General features: G+C 38.8%; 1 protein-coding gene and 1 pseudogene across 1 annotated transcript; both read right to left on the reverse strand.

Moving 5' to 3' along the window:
- Positions 1-4,572: 4,572 nt before the first annotated feature.
- LOC134368882 (5S ribosomal RNA) lies at positions 4,573-4,691 on the reverse strand (annotated as a pseudogene).
- Positions 4,692-17,570: 12,879 nt separating this feature from the next.
- Positions 17,571-18,063, reverse strand: LOC134366575 (ATP synthase subunit C lysine N-methyltransferase-like). The gene is made up of 2 exons (XM_063082937.1): positions 17,792-18,063; positions 17,571-17,688 (listed from the first exon to the last, which is right to left on the reverse strand). The coding sequence occupies exons 1-2, from the start codon at positions 18,061-18,063 to the stop codon at positions 17,571-17,573; spliced, it is 390 nt and encodes a 129-aa protein (XP_062939007.1).
- Positions 18,064-24,308: the final 6,245 nt, after the last annotated feature.

Consider the following 24,308-nt stretch of genomic DNA (forward strand, 5'->3'; position numbering starts at 1 on the left):
TTTTATTAGCTCCCACAAATAAGTGAAAACATTAGTATTCCATTGTATAGATATAGCACATTTTCCTTATCCATTCATCCAATGATGGGCATTTAGGCTGGTTCCAACTCTTGGCTATTGTAAATAGTGCTGCAATAAACATGGGAGTACAGATATCCCTTCGACATGATGATTTCCATTCCTGTGGGTATATACCCAGCAGTGGAATAGCTGGATCAAATGGTAGGTCTATCTGTAATTGTTTGAGGAACCTCCATATCATTTTCCATAAAGGCTGCGCCATTTTGCAGTCCCACCAACAGTTTAGGAGGGTTCCTTTTTCTCCGCATCCTTGTTAGTATTTATCATTCTCAGTCTTTTGGATATTAGTTGTCCTAACTGGAGTGAGATGGTATCTCAAAGTTGTTGTGATTTGCATTTCCTGAGTGCTGAGTGATGTTGAGGATTTTTTCATGTGTCTGTTGGCCATTTGTGTATCTTCCTTTGAGAAATGCTTACTCAGCTTCTTTGCCCATTTTTTAGTTAGGTTACTTGTTTTTTTGCTGTTGAGTTCCTCGTATTTTCTGGATATTAATCCTTTGTCAGATGTATGTTTTGCAAATATTTTCTCCCACTCTTTTGGCTTTCTTTTCACTCTGTTAACTGTTTCTTTTGCTGTGCAGAAGCTTTTTAGTTTGATATAATCCCATTTGTTTATTTTTCCTTTGGTTGCCTGTGCTTTGGGGGTCATATTCATAAAGGGTGTACCCAGTCTAACTTCCTGAAGTGTTTCCTGTATGTTTTCTTTAAGGAGTTTTATTGTTTCAGGACATATACTTTAAAATATTATTATTATTATTATTTTTATTTTATTTTGTCGATATACATTGTGGCTGATTATTGCTCCCCATCACCAAAACCTCCCTCCCTTCTCCCTCCCCCCCAACAATGTCCTTTCTGTTTGCTTGTCGTATCAACTTCAAGTAATTGTGGTTGTTATATCTTCTTCCCCCCCCCTAAAATATTATTTTAAAAGAAGAAAACCCTGGACTTGATGATTTTTTTTCTGATGGGGAGGGAAGGGTATAAGATGACTCCAAGACTTCAAACTTAAGTAACAAGTAGAAGGCTAGTGCTTGTAACAAAAATAGGAAAACCATAAACTGGAACTAATATTATTTAAATATTATTTTGATAATGAATTTTATTTTAGATATGAGTTTGAAATAATGTCAGAGCATACAAGTGGAAATGCCAGCAGGCAGTTCATTGTAAATGCAAAATTGGAGTTCGTGAGAAAGGTCAGCATTGAAGATACGTTTGAGTATCACCTGCATCAATGTGACACTTAAATATTCAACATTCTGGTATGAGCTTCCTTCATCTCTAAAATACAACAAATAGGGCTGGCCAGTTTACTCAGTTGGTTAGAGCGTGGTGCTGATAACATCAAGGTCCAGGGTTTGATCCCTGTACTGGCCAGCTGCCAAAAACAAAAAACAAAAACAAATAAAATGCAACAAATTTGCAGAAGTAAATAAAATGAAAAATAAAAGACTTGAACCCTCCAATTTATTCCTCAGAGGAACTTACTGTTAGCAGTTTGGTGTATATCCTTCCACACATTTTTTTACACAGTTGCAAATATATATTGTCATATAATATGTAGAGGCATAGAAAAAGTCTGACATGATACGTACACACATATGGAGAACTTTTTTTTTTCTGGACAATTTGGAATTATTCTATAGTAATGTGCTGTGTCTTCTATAATCATTAAATATATCACTTATATATATTACTTATATATGACTTATAATTATAATTATATTTATATTATTTATATTTTATTATATAATATATATTTATATATTATTTATATAATTATAATCATACTTATTATAATTATATATTACTTATATTACATATCACTTATGTATTACTTACATAGTCCTTGAAGATATTTCTGTCAGTATGTATAGATCTCTGACATTCTTTCTTGTGCTGCATAGTACTTTATTGTATGGATGTGCCATAGTTTAACTAACCCCTGTTGATGGACACTTATGTTGTTTTATGTAATTTTTTGTCACTACAAATTATGCAGCAATGAAAATCATAGTACATGTATCTTTGAGCATTTGTGCTAATATTTCTTGAGGATAGATTCCCAGAAGTGAGATTTCTGGAAAACAAGGTATATACATACATCCTTCCACATCTAAAATGTTAATAGCTATTGCTCAATTTCCCTCCACAAAGGCTGTTCCAATTTTCATGGTCACCCAGTGGTACCAGTTTCCCCAATACCCTCATCAATTCTTTTTTTTTTTTTTTGCAGCTGGCCAGTACAGGGATCTGAACCTGTGACCGTGGAGTTATAAGGCTACGCTCTAACCAAGTGAGCTAACAAGCCAGCCTCTTTTTCTGTTTTCTAGTAGTGTCTCAGTTGATTCTTTTAGATTGTCTGTATATCATGTAAACAAGGATATATGACTCTTCCTTTATAACATTTTCAACTTTTTATCTTCTTTTGTCTTAATATTTTGACTAGAACCTGCAGAGCAATACTAATAGTTGTGAAACACATGAATATTCCTGTCTTGCTCTGACTTTTAAGGAGAGTATTTAAAAGTATTTCACTAAGGGCCGGCCCGTGGCTCACTCGGGAGAGTACGGTGCTGATAACACCAAGGCCCCGGGTTCGGATCCCATATACGGATGGCCGGTTCGCTCACTGGCTGAGCGTGGTGCTCACAACACCAAGTCAAGGGTTAAGATCCCCTTACCGGTCATCTTTTTAAAAAAAAAAAAAAAAAAAAAAAAGTATTTCACTAATGGATATGATGATTGCAGTGATTTTATCATAGACATTCCTGATCGAGTTATGAAATTATTCTGTGTCTGGCCTGCTGAGAAAATGTTTTTAAGGCACTACAAGCATTAGGTAAAAATTCAACTAGTACAAAAGAATATGTGAAGAGTTGCCCATCTCTATTCCCCAGTTTCCAAGTTCTCTTACTGAGAGGCAATTCCTGTTCATTTCTATGTGTCCTACCAGAGATAAATTGATGCAAATATAAGTATATATGTGAATATGTTATTTTTTTTGCACAAATGATAGCATACTATATGCACTGTTCTCAACCCTGATTTTTTGTTGGTAAGTCAGTCTGTCAGTCATTTTTTTGTAGGTAATCTGTCTCTTTGGCACTTTTCCCCCTACTTTTTAGGATGGAAAATTTCAAACATATGAAAGTAAGAGAATAGCGGCTGGCAGGTTAGTTCACTTGGGAGAGCATGGTGCTGGTAACACCAAGGTCAAGGGTTCAGATCCCTGTACTGGCCAGCTGCTCCCCCCCCCCCCAAAAAAAGTAAAAAGAGAATCGTACACTGAATTCCTGTGTACCTGCCACCTGGATTCAGTGGTTATTAACTCATGTCCAATCTTGTTTCATCTATATCCCCCTAACCCCCGCTCCCTCACCCACACACCAAGGTTACTCCGAAGCAAATATCAGACATCATATTTCATTTCATCTATAAATATTTTGGTATGTGTCTATAAAATATAGGGACTCTTTTCAAACATTACAACAAAACTACCACTTCTAAAAAAAAAACAGTTCTTTAATGTCATCGAATATACAATAACTGTTCAAATTTTCCCTATTACCTCCTAATTTTTTTTGGCAGCTGCCTGGTGTGGGGATCTGAACCCTTGACCTTGGTGTTACAAGGCTGCACTGATCATAAACGTTTGTGTTTTTTAGTTTGGTTGAATCAGAATTCAAATAAGTACTACACACTGCAATTGGTTGATATGTTTCTTAAATCTCTTAATCGATAGGTGCCCTTTCCATCTCCACACCCCCCCTTTTTTCTCCTGTGGGATTTTGTTGTTGAAGAAACTGGGTGGTTTGTCCTATACAGCTTTGAGTGGTTGCATCCCTGAGGTGGTGTTCTTCTGTTTCCTGTATTTCCTGAATATTGATTAGATTTAGATGCTAGCTTCAGGGTTTTTTGGGGGCAAGAATATTTCATAGGTAGTGTTGTACATTTCCATGTTTTGGGGGGTGGGGGGGCTAGCCGGTACAAGAATCAAACCCTGGACCTTGGTGTTATCAGCACCATGCTCTAACCAACTGAGATAACTGGCCAGCCCCATGTTGTGTACTTTCATAAGTAGATACAAAGTCTCTTACTCGTTTTAGGATATTTTCTTCAATGTTCTGAAGTTTCACTACAATGTGTCTGGGTGAGGATTTCTTTCTTTTTTCTTTTTTTTCCTCCTGTTTGGATTCCTGAATCTTGAAGATTGGCATCTTTCATGAATTCTCAGCTATGTTCTCTTCAAATATGCCACTCTATTGTTTTCTCCGTTTGTCACGTGAACTCCAATTAGACATCATCTATAGGCATGGGACCTTTAAAACTAGGCTATAGGCCACCAGGAATCAGATGATCTCAGAGCAGGGTCTGCTCCAGTACTTACCCGAGTGGAGTTGTGGTTTTTCATTGTTTCCATTGACTGTTTCCTATACTTTATTGACAGTGCACCATATATGTGTGTGTGTTTTTGTTTTTTAAAAAAATCTACAGCATCCAGTATTCCCAGGTGCTCTCCCATCCAAGTACTAACTGGGTCTGACCCTGCCTAGCTTCCAAGATCAGATGACATTGGGCACATTCAGGGTGGTATGGCCGTAGACGAATGTTTGGATAGACATATACATATATATACACGCACTTAAAAATATATCTTGAGGGGGGCTGGCTGGTAGCTGACGTAGTTAGAGCACAGTGTTGTAACACCAAGGTCTAGGGTTCGGATCCCTGTACTGCCGGCCAGCTGGGGGGGGGGGGGAATATATATATATGCATATATACACATATAAAATCTTGAGGCTGGTCAGTTATGGCTGGTTAGCTCAGTTGGCTCAGTTTGATCCCTGTACCAGCCAGCTGCCACATACACAAAAATAAAAACATTAAAAAAAAATATATATATATGTATATGTATCTTGAAATCCATTCCATATCAGTACATAGTCTACCTCATTCCTTTTCTTTTTTCATTTATTGAAGTATAACTTAACATTTGGTAAAATGCACAGATCTTAAGTATACATCTTTAAATATGTATGTACCTATGTAACCTCCCCCAGATCAAAATACAGAATATTTCCAGCACCACGGAAGGCTGGCTCCTTGTGCTCCCTCTCTCAGGCATTATCCACTCCCAAGATTATCCACATTCTGACCTCTATAATTACAGATTAGTTTTGCCTTTATTTAAATTTTATATAAATGGAATCATACACAGTACTAATTGTATCTCGGTATCAATAGGAGATTGATTCCAGGACCCCGCCAGATACCAAAATCCTCTGATGTTCAAGTTCCCGATATAAAATGGTGTAGTATTTTTATAAAACCTATGCATATATCTTAAATCATCTCTAGATTAATTATAATACCTATTACAACGACCATGCATCACTTGTGTGCATTAAATGTAGTACTCGGCCTGTGGCAAATTGAAGTTTTGCTTTTTGGAACTTCGTGAATTTTTTTTTTTTTCTGAATATTTTCTTTTTCTTTTTAAAATTTCTGTTTGTTTTTCCTGAATATTTTAAATCTGTGGTTGGTTGAATCCATGGATGCATAACTCACGCTTTTGCATTTGACTTCTTTCATTCAACATTGTCTGTGAGCTTGGTCTATGTTGAATATATTAGTAGTTTGATCTTTTTCATTGCTGTGTAGAATTCTACCTTATTCTTCTTAAAGTTAACTCTCACTTTATAACTATACCATAATTTAGTTAATCAATCCTCCGTGGATGGATATTTAAGTTGTTTTCAGTGTTTTGTTAGTACAAACACTACTTTAGTGCATATGTTTGTTCATACATCTTTGCTAATCTTCAAAAAGTTCATGGAAAGATTCGTATTACCTTTTAATTCTATTTTTCCACCAACTTTTTGAAGTAACCTCATATGTGTAAATATATCAGTAGGATAAAATCTTAGGTGTGTAAGTGCTTGATGAAAGAGTATGTGCATTATTAGTTTTAATAGATATTGCCAAATTGCCCTCCAAAGACGGTATATTAATTTACGCACTCACTGATGGAGTTTGGATGTGTTGTCCCCTCCAAAACTCATGTGGAAATTTGATCTCCAATGTGGCAGTGCTGGAAACTGATTGAGTCATGGGGGTGGATCCCTCATGAATGGATTAATGCTCTCCCTGGGGGAGGGCGGATTAATGAGTGAGTTCTCACTCTATTAGTTCCCGCGAGAGCTCGTTACTTAAAAAGACCCTGGCACCTTCTCTCTCTCTCTTGCTTCCTCTCGCCATGTGATCTGCTTGTACCCGCCAGCTGCCTGCCACTTTCTGCCATGAGTAGAAGCAGTCTGAGGCCCATGCCAGATGCAGCTGTCCCAGAATCATAAGCCTAATAAACCTCTCTTCTCTATAAATTACCCAGTCTCCGGTATTCTGTTATAGCAATACAAAAAGGACTAATACACTCACCAATAATATATATTAGGGTCTGTTTCCAAACATCCTTGCCAACTATTAACAAATATTTTTATCTTTGCCAATCTGACAGGTAAAAATTAGAAACCTATAATTTTATGTATTGGCCAGCTGCCAAAAAGAAAAAAAAAGTAAACTATAATTTTAACATATTTTTGTTTCTTAACTGAAAATACATGCACGTGATTAAAAAATTCAAGCAAGGGGCCGACCCTGTGGCGCACTCGGGAGAGTGCAGCGCTGGGAGTGCAGCGACGCTCCCGCCGCGGGTTTGGATCCTATATAGGAATGGCCGGTGCACTCACTGGCTGAGTGCCAGTCACGAAAAAGACAAAAAAAAAAAAAAAAAAATTCAAGCAATATAAAAGGATATACAATGAAAGTTATATATTATCCCTACTCTCTTACTCCTATTCCTTATTTCCTCTGGTTCCCTTTCCAGAGACAACCACCATTGCCAGTTTCTTGTGTATCTTCCAGATATATCCTAGGCAAATCATGCATATGTAAGTACATATGGGTGTATATGTGTATACATGCACATGTGTTTGGATATCTCTATCTGGTCTTGGTTATTGATGAAAACATAAGATTATTTTCTTTTTTCACTTAAAATATCTTATTTTTATAAAATCTTTTTTATCTTTTTTTTTCCACTTAAAAATATATCTATGAGGGATCTTCAAAAAGTTCATGGATCAGTTGGTTAGACTACAGTATTATAACACCAAGGTCAAAGGGTTTGGATCCCTGTACCCGCCAGCCACACCAAAAAAAAAAAAAAATTCATGGACAGATTCACGTTCTTTCTTTCTTTCTTTATCATTTTGGCAGCTGGCCAGTACAGGGATCAAACCCTGGACCTTGGTGTTATCAGTACCACTCTCAAACCAACTGAGCTAGTCTGCCAGACCCTCATATTTTAATTCCATTTTTCCACGAACTTTTTGAAATACCCTCGTATATCTATATATCCATCTCCCCCCCCCTTTTTTTTTCAGAAACGGTAGCAGGTTATTATTCACTCTGCTTTTTTCACTTAATATATCTTTGAGATTGTGTCATATCAATACATATATGGCTGCCTTATTAGTGTTATGGCTATATCATAATTTATTTAACCAGTCCTTCGTATTTCGGTTGTTTCCAATATCCCGTTATTACAAACAATATCCTGGAACATACTTATTTGTGTGCATGTGCCAGTATAGCTGTAGGATAAATTCCTAGAAGTATAGTTGCTAGATCAAAGTATATAGTGGCCAATGTGATTCCCTGCCCAACATCCATTCCATATCTTCCCCATTGTTTAGTAGTCATAAAATTTGGAGCGGGGGATTGATCTCACCCTCAGCTTCTAGAGGGGTGCACTTTGGGTGTAACCCAATCAGGGTAAGCCCATCCTCCATGCCTCAGTGATTGGTTGAGGCAACACAGACTTAGCCGATCAATGCATGCCATTGTCCTGGTCAAGGGGATTATTCAGGAATGGGCCAGTGACCCAATTCAAGTCAATGAAATGTTAGGAGGTATTGCTAGCTGGCTGGTTAGTTCAGTTGGTTAGAACACAGCCTTATAACACCGAGGTCATGAGTTCTGATCTCCGTTCCAGCCAGCTGCAAAAAAAGAAAAAAAAAATTGCTGAAGTATTTGGGGAAATAAGGTTTTTTGTTTTTTGTTCTGAGATACCAGAAGCCAGCTTTGTCTCCTCTTTTGGACAGTGTGGTGTGGCTGATGTGAAGCCTTCAAATGCTGCAGCCCTTTTGCTACTAAGAAGGGAGTCAAATTAAGGATGAAGCTCACACTTTGGAAGGCTGAACTGACAGATGGAAGGGAAATTAGGTCCTCGATGATACTGTTGTCTCCAGAATCAAACCAATCACAGAGCCTGTTCATCTCCTGGAATTTGCAGTTGTATGAGCCAATAAATCCTCTTTATTGTTTAAGCCTATTGGAGTTGGGTTTTCTGTTACTTACTGATAAAAAAAGGAATATGTACTTAAAAAATTTTTTGATAAGTTGCCTTCCAAAAAGTTATACTAATTTATAGTCTAACAACAAAATATGAGAGTGTCTGTTTCTCCACGTCCTTGCCAAAACACTGTATTATCAAACTTTCTAATGTTGCCATTTTTATAGGAAAAAAGTAGTGTCTCATCGTACTTTAACTTGCAATCTCTTTATCATAAGATTAAGATTTTTTAAAAAAATGCTTAAAAGCCGTATGTATTTCATATGTATATATGTGTACCATTCATAACCTTTGTCAAGTTTTCTATTTCTCTTTTTTTTTTGACAGCTGGCTGGTACAGGGATTGAATCCTGGACCTTGGTATTATCAGCCCCATACTCTTATCAACTGAGCTAACCAGCCAGCCCTTATTTACCTTTTTCTAATTGCTTTGTAAAAGCTTTCTGTATACTAAGAAAATTCTTAGGAAAATCCTAAGAAAGACTGTTATCAATGGGTTGAAATATTTTTTCTGGGTGCTGGCCAATTAGCCCAGTTGGTTAGAGCACGGAGTAGTAACACCAAGGGCCAGGGTTCAGATCCCTGTGCCGGCCAGCTGCCAAAAAAAAAAAAAAAAAAAAAAGAAGTATATTTTCTGAGTTTCTCATTTGGATTTTGACTTTCTTTTTCTTTTTGTATTTTTCTTTGGGTGTGTGTCAAAATATACATAACATAAAATTTACCGTTTTAACCACTTTAAGTGTACAATTCAGTGGTATTAAGTACTACTTCCTCTATGAATTTCTGTATTCTAGATACCTCATATAAGTGGAATCGTACATTATTTGTCCTTTTGTGTCTGGCTTAGTTCACTTAGCATAATGTTTTCGAGGTTCATCCATGTTGTAGCATGTATCAGAATTTTATTCCTTTTTTTAAAAAAAGATAAATCCTCCAGGACATTTTATTTATTTATTTGGGCAGGCTGGTACAGGGATCGAATCCCAGTCTGTGGGGTTATCAGCACGATATCTAACCAACAGAGCTAACCAGCCAACCCAGAATTTTATTCCTTTTAATGGCTAGATGTTACTCTGTTGTATGAATATACCACATTTTGTTTATCCATTCATCTATTGATAGACACCTGGGTTATTTCTACATGTGGCTATTGTAAATAATACTGCTATGTACAAATATATGAGTCCCTGCTTTTAATTTTTGGGGGTATATACCTAGAAGTAGAATTGCTGGATCATATGGTAAGTCTATGTTTAACATTTTGTTTTCCACAGTGGCTGCAACCATTTTACATTCTCACCAGTAATGCACAAGGGTTCCAATTTCTCCACAATCTTACTAACACTTACTATTTTCCTTTTTATTTTTTTGGTGGCTGGCCAGTACATGGATCCAAACCCATGACTTTGATGTTATAAGGCTGCACTCTAACCAACTGAGCTAACCTGCCAGCCCCTATTTTCTTTTTTTTTTTTTTAATCATAGCCATCCTAATGCATGTGAAGTGGCATCTAATTCTGGTTTGTTTGTTTTTTTAAAGATGACTGTATGGGCCTGCCCGTGGCTCACTTGGGAGAGTGTGGTGCTGATAACACCAAGGCCATGGGTTTGAATCCCTGTATAAGGATGGCTGGTTAGCTCACTTGGGAGAGTCTGGTGCTGCCAACACCAAGTCAAAGGTTAAGATCCGGGCCGGCCCGTGGCTCACTCGGGAGAGTGTGGTGCTGATAACACCAAAGCCATGGGTTCGGATCCCATATAGGGATGGCCGGTTGCTCACTGGGTGAGCGTGGTGCTGACAACACCAAGTCAAGGGTTAAGATCCCCTTAACGGTCATCTTTTGAAAAAAAAAAAAAAAAAAAAAAAAAGGTTAAGATCCCCTTACTGGTCATCTTTAAAAAAGAAAAAAAGATGACTGTTTTTTTTTTAAAAGATGACCATAATTGTGGTTTTGATTTGCATTTCCCTAATGACTAATGATGTTGAGCATCTTTTCATGTCTTTATTGGCCATTTGTACATATTCTTTGGAGAAATGTCTATTCAGGTACTGTTCTAATTTCTTTTTATTGATATTCTCATTTTTTAATACACTATTTTCCAGATTTCCTTTAATTCTTTGTCCATGGTTCATTGAACATATTTAAGACAGTTGATTTAGTATCTTTGACTAGTAATTCCAATGTCTGGGCTTCCTCTGGGATAGTTTCTGTCAAATTCTTTTTTTCCTGAGGTTGGGCCATACTTTCTTGTTTATTTGTATGTTTTGTAATTGTTTTTTGAGAATTGGACATTTTAAGTATATTGTGATAACTCTGGAAATCTAATTCTCTCTTTCTTCAGGGATTGCTGAATCTCGTTTCCTGAAGGCTGGAGCCATCTGTTTGTGACTTTTGCAAACTATTTTTGCAAAGTGTGTATTCCTTATTGTGTGTGGTCACTGAAGTTTCTGTTCTGTTATCACTGAGATCAGCCAGTAACCTGACAAAGATTCTCTTAAATGTCTGGCTCCCCAAAAGGGAAATAAAAGCAAAAAGCAAAAAACAAAAACCAAAGTACTTTTTCTTTAAATACCCTATAAACCACTTCAGCCTGTGGATGTTGAGGCAAGGACTAACCTCTGTACCCCTACCTCAGCCATCACAGAACTGAAGAGTTAGAATGGTGGTTACCAGAGGATGAGGAGGGTGGGTGGGAAGGGGTCGATGGTGAGAGATTGGTTAGGTGCAAAGCCACAGTTAAATAGGAGGAATAAGTTTTGATGTTCAATTGCATAGCAGTACTACTAGAGTTAACTATATTGTATTGTATATTTCAAAATACCTAGAAGAGTAGTTTTTGAACGTTCTCTGTTGGGCTTTAAAAACTAATGCCACCTTAAGTGACATTACAAGTGGATTAACGTGGCAGCCTAAGACAGCACCGGGAGGAAGTAGGGTGGGAGTGTCTGTGGGAAACTTGCCTTAGCCCTTAATTGGCTGCACTTGTGAACACTGCGTGATTGCAATAGATAGGCATTGAGACAGGACCCTTAAGCTGATTGATGTAAAAAACCTGCCTTCCCCATTTGCCTTTAAAAGCAAGTGCTTGTGTGCTAATAAACGGAACTGCTCGACAGAACCCCCGCTGCGTCTGAGTGTCCTTTAACGGGGCTGTTTTTGGGGCTGGCGGTGTGCTCACCTCTCTTCACGGCTCTCTTCCCCCATCTCCTTCTAAAGGGGGCAGGAGGGAAAGAGGAATCCCAGGCCATTCGCTCGCCCACCGAAAGGAACAAGGCTAGGGCTGTTCGGGTCGGCCGGCGGTGGACCCGACAGAGTGGTGCCCTGTGTGAGGCGTTTTTAAAACTCGTGGGTGAAAGGTGAGCAAGTGAGGCCCCTGGCTGCTCGGTCCTGAAAGAAGGTCGACGAAGGGTGATCAACCAGCGGAGTGGCCCCCGCAACCGTGGTAGTCACCATGAAGTAATCCGCCTGCGTGTCAGGGTGAGTACCATAACAGGGGGAAGTCCCTGCACTTCTCTGCCCTGTTGCTCCCTTTGTCCCTTCCTCGCGGGCCAACATGGGAGGTGTGTGTGGAAAGAGTGACGAGACAGCCTGCAAGGCTCTAAAGTACATTTAAAAAAACAGAGGCCTAGAAATATCTGACTCCACAGCCACCAATGCCTGGCGTCATGTGGTGAAGGTGGCCCCTTGGGCACCTTCGTCCAACTTGTTCTCGTATGAGACTTGGGACCGGGTTCAGACCCTGGCCAGAAAGAACGAGATTAGTCACGGGCTAGACCCCCCCTTAGGGTTCTACCTAACCATCTGTCCTAAAGCTTTGCTTCCATCCCGAGCATCAGGAAGGGGAAGAAAGGGATTGGGCGCAGTTTGATGAGGAGAGAAAAAAGGAAACGAAGCTGCCAATGCAAGGCCCTGAGCCACTGAGTGATACCTATGCCCCTACCCTGTACCCTCCTCTCCCGGCATACTCACCCTGCCAAAGTTTAGCCGAAGGAGAAAAAGCAGCACCTGAAGAAGTGGAGGAGGCTAGAAAAACATGCCCGGCAGAGCCGCAGGTTTTTCCTGTTATGGCTTGCTGGGAACCCCCAGCCGTCCGCAGCCCATGGAAAATGCTCTGTAAGGCTGTCCTCCCTCCAAGCTTGTTTATCAAGTTCCACGCCTTCTTTAAAGAGTGCCATGTGCAGGCAGAGAAAAATCAAGCAGTAGCGTTGCCCAATGCCACCAACCCCGGACTCACCTTCTCGCAGGTCCTTGGCAATGGTTCCTGCGTAGGTGCCAACAAACCCTTTTGCAGCACTGTGGCAAATCTCACCGCCTCCAAAACCCGAAATAAGAGGACCCGAAACAAGCGGGCCACAGGGGCAGCTGCAGTGGCCATCAGCTCCCTCTTGGGAGTTATTGGAGCGGATACCGGGACCGCCGGAATAGCCTTGGCACATCAACAGGTAGCTTCCCTTAGGGAGGCAGTGGACATAGATCTTGGCCGCTTGGAGGTGTATCACATTTAAAAAAAAAAATCTCTAACATCACTTTTTGAAGCTGTTTTACAGAATCGACGTGGACTAGACCTGTTGTTCTTATCAGCAAGGAGGATTATGTGCTGCCCTCGAAGAGTGTTGCTTCTACGCCGACCACTCTGGAGTGGTCAAAGATTCCCTAGCTAAGCTTAGAGAAGGGCTAGAAAAGCGCAAAAAAAGAGCAAGAAGCCAATTGTAATTGGTTCCAAAGCTGGCCTTTAAGTTCCCCATGGCTCACCACCCTACTGTTCTCCCTGGAGGGCCCCCTAGCATCTTGGGGCCTTACACCATTCGCCAGATTGTGTCCCTTATAAGGCGCAACACCACTTATCTCGTAATGCTCACCCAGGTGGTAGAGGAGGTAGCCCATAAAGAAAGCCCTGACAGCCCTTGGGTCAATATGGCCCTTCAAGAAATCAACGCCAGTCTCTAAGGCTCCACCCCGCCCCCACTTGGCTGGATAGTCAATGATGGGTAAGATTTCCAGAGGGAAACAACGTAAGACAGGCACAGCCACCAGAGGGAATGGAGGCGAGGCTGGGAAGGTTAGCCGCCTCCAGCTGCCTTATTAAAACAAAACGGGGGAGATGTTGGGCTTTAAAAGCTAACGCCACCTTAAGTGACATTACAAGTGGATTAACGTGGCAGCCTAAGACAGCACCGGGAGGAAGTAGGGTGGGAGTGTCTGTGGGAAACTTGCCTTAGCCCTTAATTGGCCGCACTCGTGAACACTGCGTGATTGCAATAGATAGGCATTGAGACAGGACCCTTAAGCTGATTGGAGGATGTAAAAAACCTGCCTTCCCCATTTGCCTTTAAAAGCAAGTGCTTGTGTGCTAATAAACGGAACTGCTCGACAGAACCCCCGCTGCGTCTGAGTGTCCTTTAACGGGGCTGTTTTTGGGGCCGGCGGTGTGCTCACCTCTCTTCATGGCTCTCTTCCCCCATCTCCTTCCAAAGGGGGCAGGAGGGAAAGAGGAATCCCGGGCCATTCGCTCGCCCACGAAAGGAACGAGGCTAGGGCTGTTCGGGTAGGCCCGCAGTGGACCCGACAGTTCTCATCACAAAGAAATGGTAAATGTTTAAGATGATTGGTCTGCTAATTACCTTGATTTGGTCATTATACAATGTACCATGTATCAAAATATCATGTTGTATCCCATAAAGATGTACAATTAAAATTTTTTTAAGATCACAAAAACTATTTTAAAAAAGCAGCAATTAGCAATCAAATCACACAATCCTGATATTTGGAGGACCATTGACCTGTCACCTGCCTGCTGTGGGGCTGGGGGATGGTAGCTGCTCTATGAAAGACCAACATCTCAAGAAATTTACCAACCTTATAACACCAATGTCATGGATTTGGATCCCTGAACCGGCTAGTCACCAAAACAAATCAAGAAATTTACCAAAACTTACCAGCCTCTTCATCAAGCTCTCCCCTAGAGCTCCAGGTATTCCACTAGACTACAGAATTCCAAAACAGTTATTTCAGACAGTTTCTGACAGCTCAATAACTGTTTAAGTGGAGGAATGGATTCCTGGAGCTTTCTACTCTGTCATCTTCCATGACATCTGGCTGGTATTACTTTACTCCTTGGAATTTATTACTATTTTCTTTATAGATGATTAATTTTGGTTGTTCTACAGCCTTTGAAAATAATGTGTAGTCTATTTTGGGGTACAAAGTTCTACAAAAAATGTATTAAATTCACCAAATTATTTGTAATATTCAAATCTATATCCTTACCTGATTGGCTCTTTGGATCTGTCAGTCTAAGAGTTATGTTAGTGTCCTACCATGATTTTATCTTCGTCATATTCTTGTACTTCTAATAGTCTTTGCTTTGTGTATTTCACTACAATGTTGTTTTGTATGTAAAATTCAATAACAGCTGTATCTTCCCTCTTGGTTAATTTTTCCCTTTGCCAATATAAACAAATGGTACCTTTCTTGTACCATTTAGCACCTTTTGCCTTGAATCCTACTTTGCCTGATATTAATATTGCCATTCCTCCTTTTTGTTTTTTGTTTTTGTTTTTTGTTTTTTGTTGGCTGGTATGGGAATCTGAACCCTTGACCTTGGTGTTACCAACACCACATTCTAACCAACTGAGCTAACCAGCCACCCTTCTTTATTTTTTTAAATCACATTTGCCTGGTGTGTCTTTATCCCTTTATTTTCAATATTTCTGTGTCATTTTGTTTTAGGTCTGTCTCCTATAAATATGTGAACGGTCTTCAAAAAATTCACGGAAAGATCTGTATTATCTTTTAATTCTATTTTTTCCACAAACTTTTTGAAGTACCCTTGTATAACTGGATTTTTTATTTATTTATTTTTAAAAGATGACCAGTGAGGGGCTCTTAACCCTTGACTTGGTGTTGTCAGCACCACACTCTCCCAGGTGAGCTAACCGGCCATCCCTATATAGGGATCCGAACCCGCGGCCTTGGTGTTATCAGCACCACACTCTCCCAAGTGAGCCATGGGCCAGCCCTATAACTGGATTTTTAAAACCTGTTTTTAGAGTCTTTTTTAAATAGGGAAGTGCAACTTATTCCCATTTATTGTGATCACTAATATCTTAGGTTTTATGCTACTATCTTATTCCATGGTTTCTAGGTATGATGCCTTATTATATATACATATCTAAAAAAAAATTTTTTTTTGCAGCTGGCTGGTACAGGGATTGAACCCTGGTCCTTGGTGTTATCAGCACCATGCTCTAACTAACTGACCTAACCAGCCAGCTTTTATTGTTTTTTATATTTTCATCTCCTGGCCTTTGCTTGACTGATCAAATGTCTTTGTTACTTTTTTCTCCTCTAGTTGTAGATCCTATTTCTAGTCAAGTAGTAATTACTCTTATGTATATTTTTTACTTTATTTTTTTATTGATTATACATATGTATATTCTTATATTTAAACTTAATTTTTTTTCTGTACCGAATTATTCAATATCTATAATCTTCACCTTCTTCCAAATAAGACAAGACTTTTACTTGCTTTTAGTTTTCCCCTCATATTTCTTCCTACCTCTAATGTTTTTATAGTAGTACTTAAGATTTTGGTTCTAAACTTATTAAAATTCGTAGGGCTGGCCCGTGGCTCACTCGGGAGAGTGCCACGCTGTGAGCGCAGTGGCGCTCCCGCCGCAGGTTCGGATCCTATATAGGGATGGCCGGTGCGCTCACTGGCTAAGTGCAGTGTGGGCGACACCAAGCCAAGGGTTGCAATCCGTTTACCGGTCACAAAAACGACTAAATAAATAAATAAATAAAATAAAATAATAAATACCTTTTACGGACCAAAGACTATGTGCTACAAGTTTTACAAATTGGTCTCCAGTCCCCTGTTCAGTGTATTATTAGCCCAATGGGAGGGATATTCAGAAAACCAAGGCTCAGAAACAGTAAGTCATGTGTCCAAGGCTTCTTGCTGATGACAAAGCAGGGATCTGAACCCAGGTCAGGCTTACACCAAAGCTCACAATCATTTACTTTTCTATTAAATCATTACTAACTATTCCACTATATCATGTATCGTTTCTGTATACCATATTTCATCAAATCTAATATGCTATCAAACTATATCATTATGTACACCACCACCAATTAAACCTGTAAAACACCTTCAGTTGGAAGGTATGTCATAATTTCAGGAACGTTAAAATGTGTATATATATATACACACACACATATATGCATATACATATATACATCTTAGATTCAATAAAATACAGTAATCCACTAGCCTTGGAACAACTTATTTTAAATAAATGTTATAAAATATAAATGCCTCTCTGAATCCTTTAGAAAATTAATTTTGCCATGGAGTACAGAAAAAAAAGATAAATCTTAAATATAAATAAAGTTATAGGAAACCACAAACATTTACTTATACATGCTTTCTTTAAAAGTTGTTCCTCCTCATCTGTGGCATGAAAGCACCTTGTTTATTACGTGAAGAGCTGTTGACATCTTTCTACCCATGAGCACGACCAGCACTTACTCATATTTTCATGCATCCAAGTGCATGAAAAGTCAAAAGTGGATTTTAAATCTACCTGTTTTTCTTAACTTCTGTTTGTTTCCTCTAAAAAGGTAAGGAAAGTAATAGTAGTTTCTCATTTCATACCAAAGAAAAATACACTCTGTTGCTAAAGGCACAGCTGTAAGTCTCTATAAAATCAGACGAGCACCAATATTTCTGAAAAGCACTCTCAGTAAAGTTTATATTGGAATGACCGACTGGAAATGCATCGATTTTCAGGGCCTCTTTTGACTTCCTCTAAAAGTGCTCACGTCGTATGCCCACACAGTATCTATCCCCTCTCCGGTGACGTGGTCCAGGATCCAGTGCAGGAAAGGGAACCGGCAAGCAATGACTCGGGTCATCCTCAAGTTCGAGTTTAAGTTTCTTCTCCAACTGCCGCATCATCTGAGGCACACCAAAAATAACATTTGAGTACTGCGAGAACGTGACCTTCCAAAAATCTGAAATGCAAAATTTGGCGGATCCGTGCACACCTTCTCGCCAAGCGTGGTTATCTGGAGTACCAAACTAGCCATGGATTTAATTCATAACCAACAGCTGTGAATCCTTCCTTGGCAGCCACTATCACAATGCATCCGTCACCACTACCAATGTCCACCAGGAATCCTCTACTGCATCACAACACCTTTTTTTTTTTTAAAAGATGACCAGTAAGGGGATCTTAAGCCTTGACTTGGTGGTGTTAGCACCATGCTCTCCCAAGTGAGCCACGGGCCCGCCCTTCTGCATAGCAACATTTGCACATTTTCAACCTGCCTTGTAGTTGCAGGTACAAAAGGCAAGCATATTTTTCGGAGGGCTGGTGTTATAAATGGAGTAGCTACAGCATACATAGCCACTACTGTCCCGCCAATAATCCCAGTAAATAAGAACCCCCAATTGCTTTTCTTCAAACTGTCTGCTTCAAGTCTTGTGGGTAGAACATGTTTTAACTGACTTTCTTCTTCGAGCATTTCTGGGGGTGTACCTCCTCCGCCCTCCATCGCCTGCTGGAGTATTTTAAAACATTCTAGACATCGTATCATTTCACTTTTAAATATTTTGGTTTGTATCTTCTTTAAATTTTTTTCTTTTTCTTTTGGTGGCTGGACAGTGCAGGAATCCAAACCCTTGACCTTGGTGTTATAACACCGTGCTCTAACCAGCTGAGCAACCGGCCAGCCCCATGGTTGTATTTCTTAGTCTTTATCTTTTATAAGGTATAAAAGATAAGATTTGTCTTTATCTTTTATAAAGATATGTCTATATCTTTATCTTTTATTTGTTATGTGTTATAACACCAAGGTCAAACCACCAAAAGAAAAAAAAAATCAAAATAAGAGGTATAAATATTGGTAAGGTAAAGACAAAACTGTCATTCTTTCCAGTTGATATGGAAATCCAAGAGGATCAACTCACAAATCATTAACAAAAAAGAAATAAATTTTATATGCAGTATGGCTACTTATAAAATATAATGCCAAAATCAATACCTTACCTAAATATAGCAATAACTAAATAGAAAATGTTATAGAAAAGAAATTCCATTCACAATAGTAACAAAAGCTATAAAATACATAATAATATAGGCAAAGATCTCTTATACAAGTGAGGATAAAAAAAGCACTAAACAGAAAAGAAAAATTCAATTAGACTTCAAGATTAAAAACTTCTACTATTTCATTTAAGAAAATGAAAGGCAAGCCACAGACTGGGAGAAAATATTCACAGTACATATATATGACAAAGGATTTGTACCCAGAACATATAAAGAAATTTTACAACTCAAAATAAAATAACCTAATAACAAAATGGACAAAAGATTTGAACAGACACTTCACAAAGGAAGATATATGAATAGCCAATAAGTAAATGAAAAAATGCTCAAATCATTAGTCATCAGAGAAATGCAAATAAAAACCACAGTGAAATACCACTATAAACCCACTAGAATTGTTAAATTTTAAAAGACTGACCAAAGTCATAGATTTGGATCCCCGTACTGGCCAGCCACAAACATACACACACACGTATAAAGAATAATAATAAAAAGACTGACAATACTGAATCATACTGAAGATATAGAGCCATTGGGACTCTCGTACATTAGAGTGTAAAATAGAACTACTTTGATGTACTATTTGGTGGTTTCTTATAATGTTAAATATACAAAGTTAAGCATACACCTACATACACCATGTCCCAACAATTCTACTCCCAGGTATTCCTAAAGAGAAATGAAAACATGTCCACAGAGACTTATACACAAATATTCACAGTGGACCAAAACTGGAAACAAATTGCTACATATTTTTGCAATGGAATACTACTAAGAAATAAAAAGGAACAAACTACTGTTTTGCTCAACAACATGAATGAATCTCAGAAACATGCTGAGTGGGGCTGGTTGGTTAGCTCAGTCAGTTAGAGTGCAATGTTATAACACCAAGATCAAGAGTTCAGATCAAGGGCCGGCCCATGGCTCACTCGGGAGAGTGCGGTGCTGATAACACCAAGGCCACGGGTTCGGATCCTAAATAGGGATGGCCGGTTGGCTCACTAGCTGAGCGTGGTGTTGACAACACCAAGCCAAGGGTTGAGATCCCCTTACTGGTCATCTTTAAAAAAAAAAAAAAGAGTTCAGATCCCTGTATAGGCCAGCTACAAAGAAAAAAGTTTAAAAAAAAAGAAACATTATGCTGAGCAAAGGAAGTTAACACAAGAAAACATGCCGTATGATTCCATTTGTTTGAAATTCTAGAAATGTGTATCTATTTAGCGACAGAAAGCAGATCAGTGGTCTTCTGGGGCTAGGGGTGGTAGAGATTAACTGCAAAGAAATAAGAGAAATATTCGGGGAGATAGAAATTGATTGTGCCATACGATCAATTACAAAGATGCATATATTTGTCAAAACCCATCAGACCATGAGCTTAAAACTATAAACTTGAAATGATTATTTGATGGTACATAAATTATACCTCAAAAAATATGGTTTAGAAAATTTTTCTTTAAAAAAATTTTTTTGGCAGCTGGCTGGTATGGGGATCTGAACCCAGGGGTTCAAGACCTTGGTGTTATCAGCACCGTGCTCTACCAAATGAGTAACTGGCCAGCCTAAATTTGATTTTAAAAAGAAAAATACAGGGCTGGCCAGTTGGCTCAAGCTCAGCCTTGTAACATCAAGGTCAAGGGTTTGGATCCCCATAGTGGCCAGCTGCCTGCCGCCCCCCCCCAAAAAAGTGTCTTCCTAAAAAACAAAGTCTATTAAAAAAAGAAAAGAAATGAGCTATCAAGCTATGAAAAGACATGGATGAACCTCAAATGCATGTTGCTAAGTGAAAGAAAGTAATTTGCAAAGGCTACATAGTACATAATTTCAACTATGTAACATTCTGGAAAAGGCAAAACTACTGGGGCGGTAAAGAGATCCATGGTTGCCAGGGCTTAAGGGGATGGGAGGGATGAATAGGCAGAGCACAGAGGATTTTTAGGACTTTTAGGACAGTGAAACTATTCTGTATTGTGCTATAATGGTAGCAAATGTACCACTCTGGTGGTGCAGGATGTTGACATAGTGGAGGAGGCTGTGTGTGGGTGGAGTGAGGGAGTGTAATAGTAACTCTGTACTTTCCACTTAATTTTGTTGTAAACCTAAAACTGTTTTAAAAAATAAAGTCTATAAAAAATTGACTGTTTAAGCAAAAATAATAATAAAGTGTTGTGGGTTATTGTGGGGTAAAAGTAAAATCCATGACAATATCTGTCAAGTCCAGGAAGGGAAAAGTGGAAGTATATTAATGCAAGGTTCTTATATTCTTTATAAAGTGGTATAATAATCCTTGAAGATAGACTGATAAAGAAATACACTGTGCTGTGATTTGAATGTACCCCCAAACTCACATTGGAGCTTGATCTGCATTCTAACAGTGTTAAGAGGGTGGGAAATCCGATGACGGTATTTGAAAGGTGGGGCCTTTAAGAGGTGATTGGATCATGAGGACTGTGCCCTTGTGGATGGATAATGTATTAATGGATTAATGGGTTAATGGCTGAATGGTTATCATGGGAGTGGCACTAGGGACTTTATAAGGAGAACAAGTAAGCACATAAAAATGCTCTTGTGGGCCGGCCTGTGGCTCACTTGGGAGAGTGTGGTGCTGATAACACCAAGGCCACTGGTTCGGATCCCTATATAGGGATGGCTGCTTGGCTCGCTTGGAGAGCGTGGTGCTGACAACACCAAGTCAAGGGTTAAGATCCCCTTACCAGTCATCTTTTTGGAAAAAAAAAAAAAGTGCTCTTGCATAGCCCTCTCCATGTGATTGCCTGCATCACCACAGGATTCCGTAGAGGGCGCCAATGAAGAAGGCCTTCACCAGATGCACCCCCTCGACATTGAACTTCCCAGCCTCCAAACTGTAAGAAACAAATTTCACTTTTTCAAAAATTACCCAGTTTCAGGTATTCTGTTATCAGCAACAGAAATACACACTATAAACTTTTAAGCAACCACTAAAATAATAAAACAAAGAGGTTACCTAATAAACCAACAAAGGAGATAAAATAGAATATAAGTAATATTGGTTAATCCAAAAGAAGGCAGAAAAAGAGGAAAAAGAGAGAAAAGAGATGAGACAAATAGAAAACAAATACAATAGACTCAAACCTAATCATATCAACAATCACATTAAATGTAGATTCTGGTCTTAACACCTCAATTACAGGGTAGAGATGATCAGTTTGGATAAAAAAGCAAGACCCAACCATCATTCTGCCTACAAGAAATGCTCTTTAAATACAAGGACACAAATAGGTTAAAAGTATGTAAAAAGACATACCATGTACCTTGCTAACACTAGTCCAAAATATTAATGTTGGACAAAGTAGATTTTTCAGAGCAAAGATATCAGAAATAAAGAAAGTAACTTCATAATGATAAAGGGGTCAGCTGAAGAGGACATAATGATCTGAATGTTCATGCACCTAATAAGAGAACTTCAAAAGACATGAATCAAAAACTGTTCAACTGCAAGGAGAAAGATACAAATCCATACACAAATTTTTTTTTTTTTTTTTTTTTTTTTTTTTGGCAGCAGGCTGGTATGGATATCTGAATTGAGTCAGAGATTTCAATACTCCCCTCTCAATAATTGATAGAACAAGTAGGCATAAAATCAGCAAGGATATAGTAGAAGTTAACACTATCAATCAAATTGACCTGATTGATATTTATAGAACACTTCACCCAATACCAGTAAAATACACATGCTTTTCAAGTGCCCATGGAGTGTTCACCAGGACATACCATATTCTGGGCCACAAAACAAGTCTCAATAACTTCAAAAGGATCAAAGGATACAAAATAAGTTCTCTGGCCTGGCCAGTTAGCTCACTCAGAGCGTGGTGCCAATAACACCAAGGTCAAGGGTTCGGATCCCTGTATCAGCCAGGTATCTCCCCCAAAAGAAAATGACAAAAAACCACACAAAATAAGTTCTCTGAACACAATGGAATTGTTAGATACCAATAACAGAAAGATCCCTGGAAAATCCCCAAATATGTGAAAATGAAACAATCCACTTCTAGATAACTCATGGGTCAAAGAAGAAATCTAGAGAAATTAGAACCACAATAAAAAAAGAAAGAAAAAACAGAAATTAGAAAACTTTTTTTTTTTTTTTTTTTTTTTTTAAAGATGACCGGTAAGGGGATCTTAACCATTGACTTGGTGTTCCATGCTCACCCAGTGAGCTAACCAGCCATCCCTATATGGGATCCGAACCCGTGGCCTTGGTGTTATCAGCACCACACTCTCCCGAGTGAGCCATAGGCCGGCCCATTAGAAAACTTTTTAACTGAATGAAAATTAAACCACAACATATCATAATTTTGGGGCTTCTGCTAAAGCAGTAGTTAAGGGGTGTATTAGTCCGTTTTGTGTCACTTATAACAAAATACACAAGGCCAGCCCATGGCTCACTTGGGAGAGTGTGATGCTGATAACACAAAGGCCACGGGTTCGGATCCCATATAGGGATGGCTTATGGTTAGCTCACTTGGGAGAGTGTGGTGCTTACAACACCAAGTCAAGAGTTAAGATCCTCTTACTGGTCATCTTTAAAAACAAACAAACAAACAAAACCCAAATACATGGAACTGGGTAATTATAAAGAAAAACGAAATTTATTGCTTACAGTTTCTAAGGCTGGGAAGTCCAAGGTCCATTTGGTGGTGGTGACAGTGACCCAGGGATCTCACATCGCAAGACGGTGGAAGCAAAGAGAGAAAAGAGAGAGCGACAGACTCTCCTCTTCTTTTAAAGCCCTCAGAACCACGCCCCTGACCACCATTTTTAATCCATTCACTATGGCATGGTCCTACAATCCAATCACCTATTTAAGGCTCCACCTTTCAACTACCATAATAGGATTTCCCACCCTCTTAACAGTCACAGTGGTGGCTAAAATTCTAATACATAAACTTGGGGGACACAATTCAAGCTTCAGTGAGTTTTGGGGGGACATAACTCAGTACACTACAGGGGGGAATTTTTTTAGCACTGAACACCTATATTAGAACAGAAGAAAGGTCATCAAAACAATGATTTCAGCTTTCACTTAAGTAAACTAAAAAAAGGAAGAACAAATAAAACTCAAAGTATAAAAACAGAAATAATAAAGATCAAAGTGGAATTCAGTGAAATAGAACATAAAAATGATAGAGAGAATCAATGAAACCAGATACTTGTTCCTTGCAGCATTATTCACAATATCCAAAAGTTGGAAATAATCCAAATATCCATCAACAGACGAATGGATAAACAAAATGTGGTATATCCATACAATGGAATATTATTTAGCCATAAAAATGAAGTACTGATACATGCTACAACATGAATGAACCTTGCAAACATTATGCACTGTGAAATGAGCCACACACAAGGATAAATAAAGTATGATTCCATTTATGTTAGGTACCTAGAACAGTCACATTTATAGCGACAGAAAGTAGATTAGAGGTTACCAGGGGCTGGGGGCAGGAGAGTTATTGTTTAATCAGTACAGGGTTTCTGTTTGGGGTGATGAACTTTTGGAAATAGAGAGCGGTGATAGTTGTGCAACATTGTAAATGTACTTTATGTCTCTGAGTTGTACACTTAAAAATTACTTAAAAAGCAAATTATATGTTATACTGTATATAGGAGTATTTTACCACTCAATGTAATATACCAAAAAAACATTGAATT

This window comes from Cynocephalus volans, chromosome X (assembly GCF_027409185.1).
Source record: "Cynocephalus volans isolate mCynVol1 chromosome X, mCynVol1.pri, whole genome shotgun sequence".
Lineage (NCBI taxonomy): Eukaryota > Metazoa > Chordata > Mammalia > Dermoptera > Cynocephalidae > Cynocephalus > Cynocephalus volans.

What these genes read in the sequence shown, in the direction of transcription:
- LOC134366575 (XM_063082937.1), bottom strand. Translation starts at nt 18,063, where the DNA reads ATGGAGGGCGGAGGAGGTACACCCCCAGAAATGCTCGAAGAAGAAAGT. An exon ending in CTATGCAGAAGGGCGGGCCC is followed by an intron (nt 17,689 to 17,791) that starts GTGGCTCACTTG and finishes GTGATGCAGTAG; the next exon opens with AGGATTCCTGGTGGACATTG.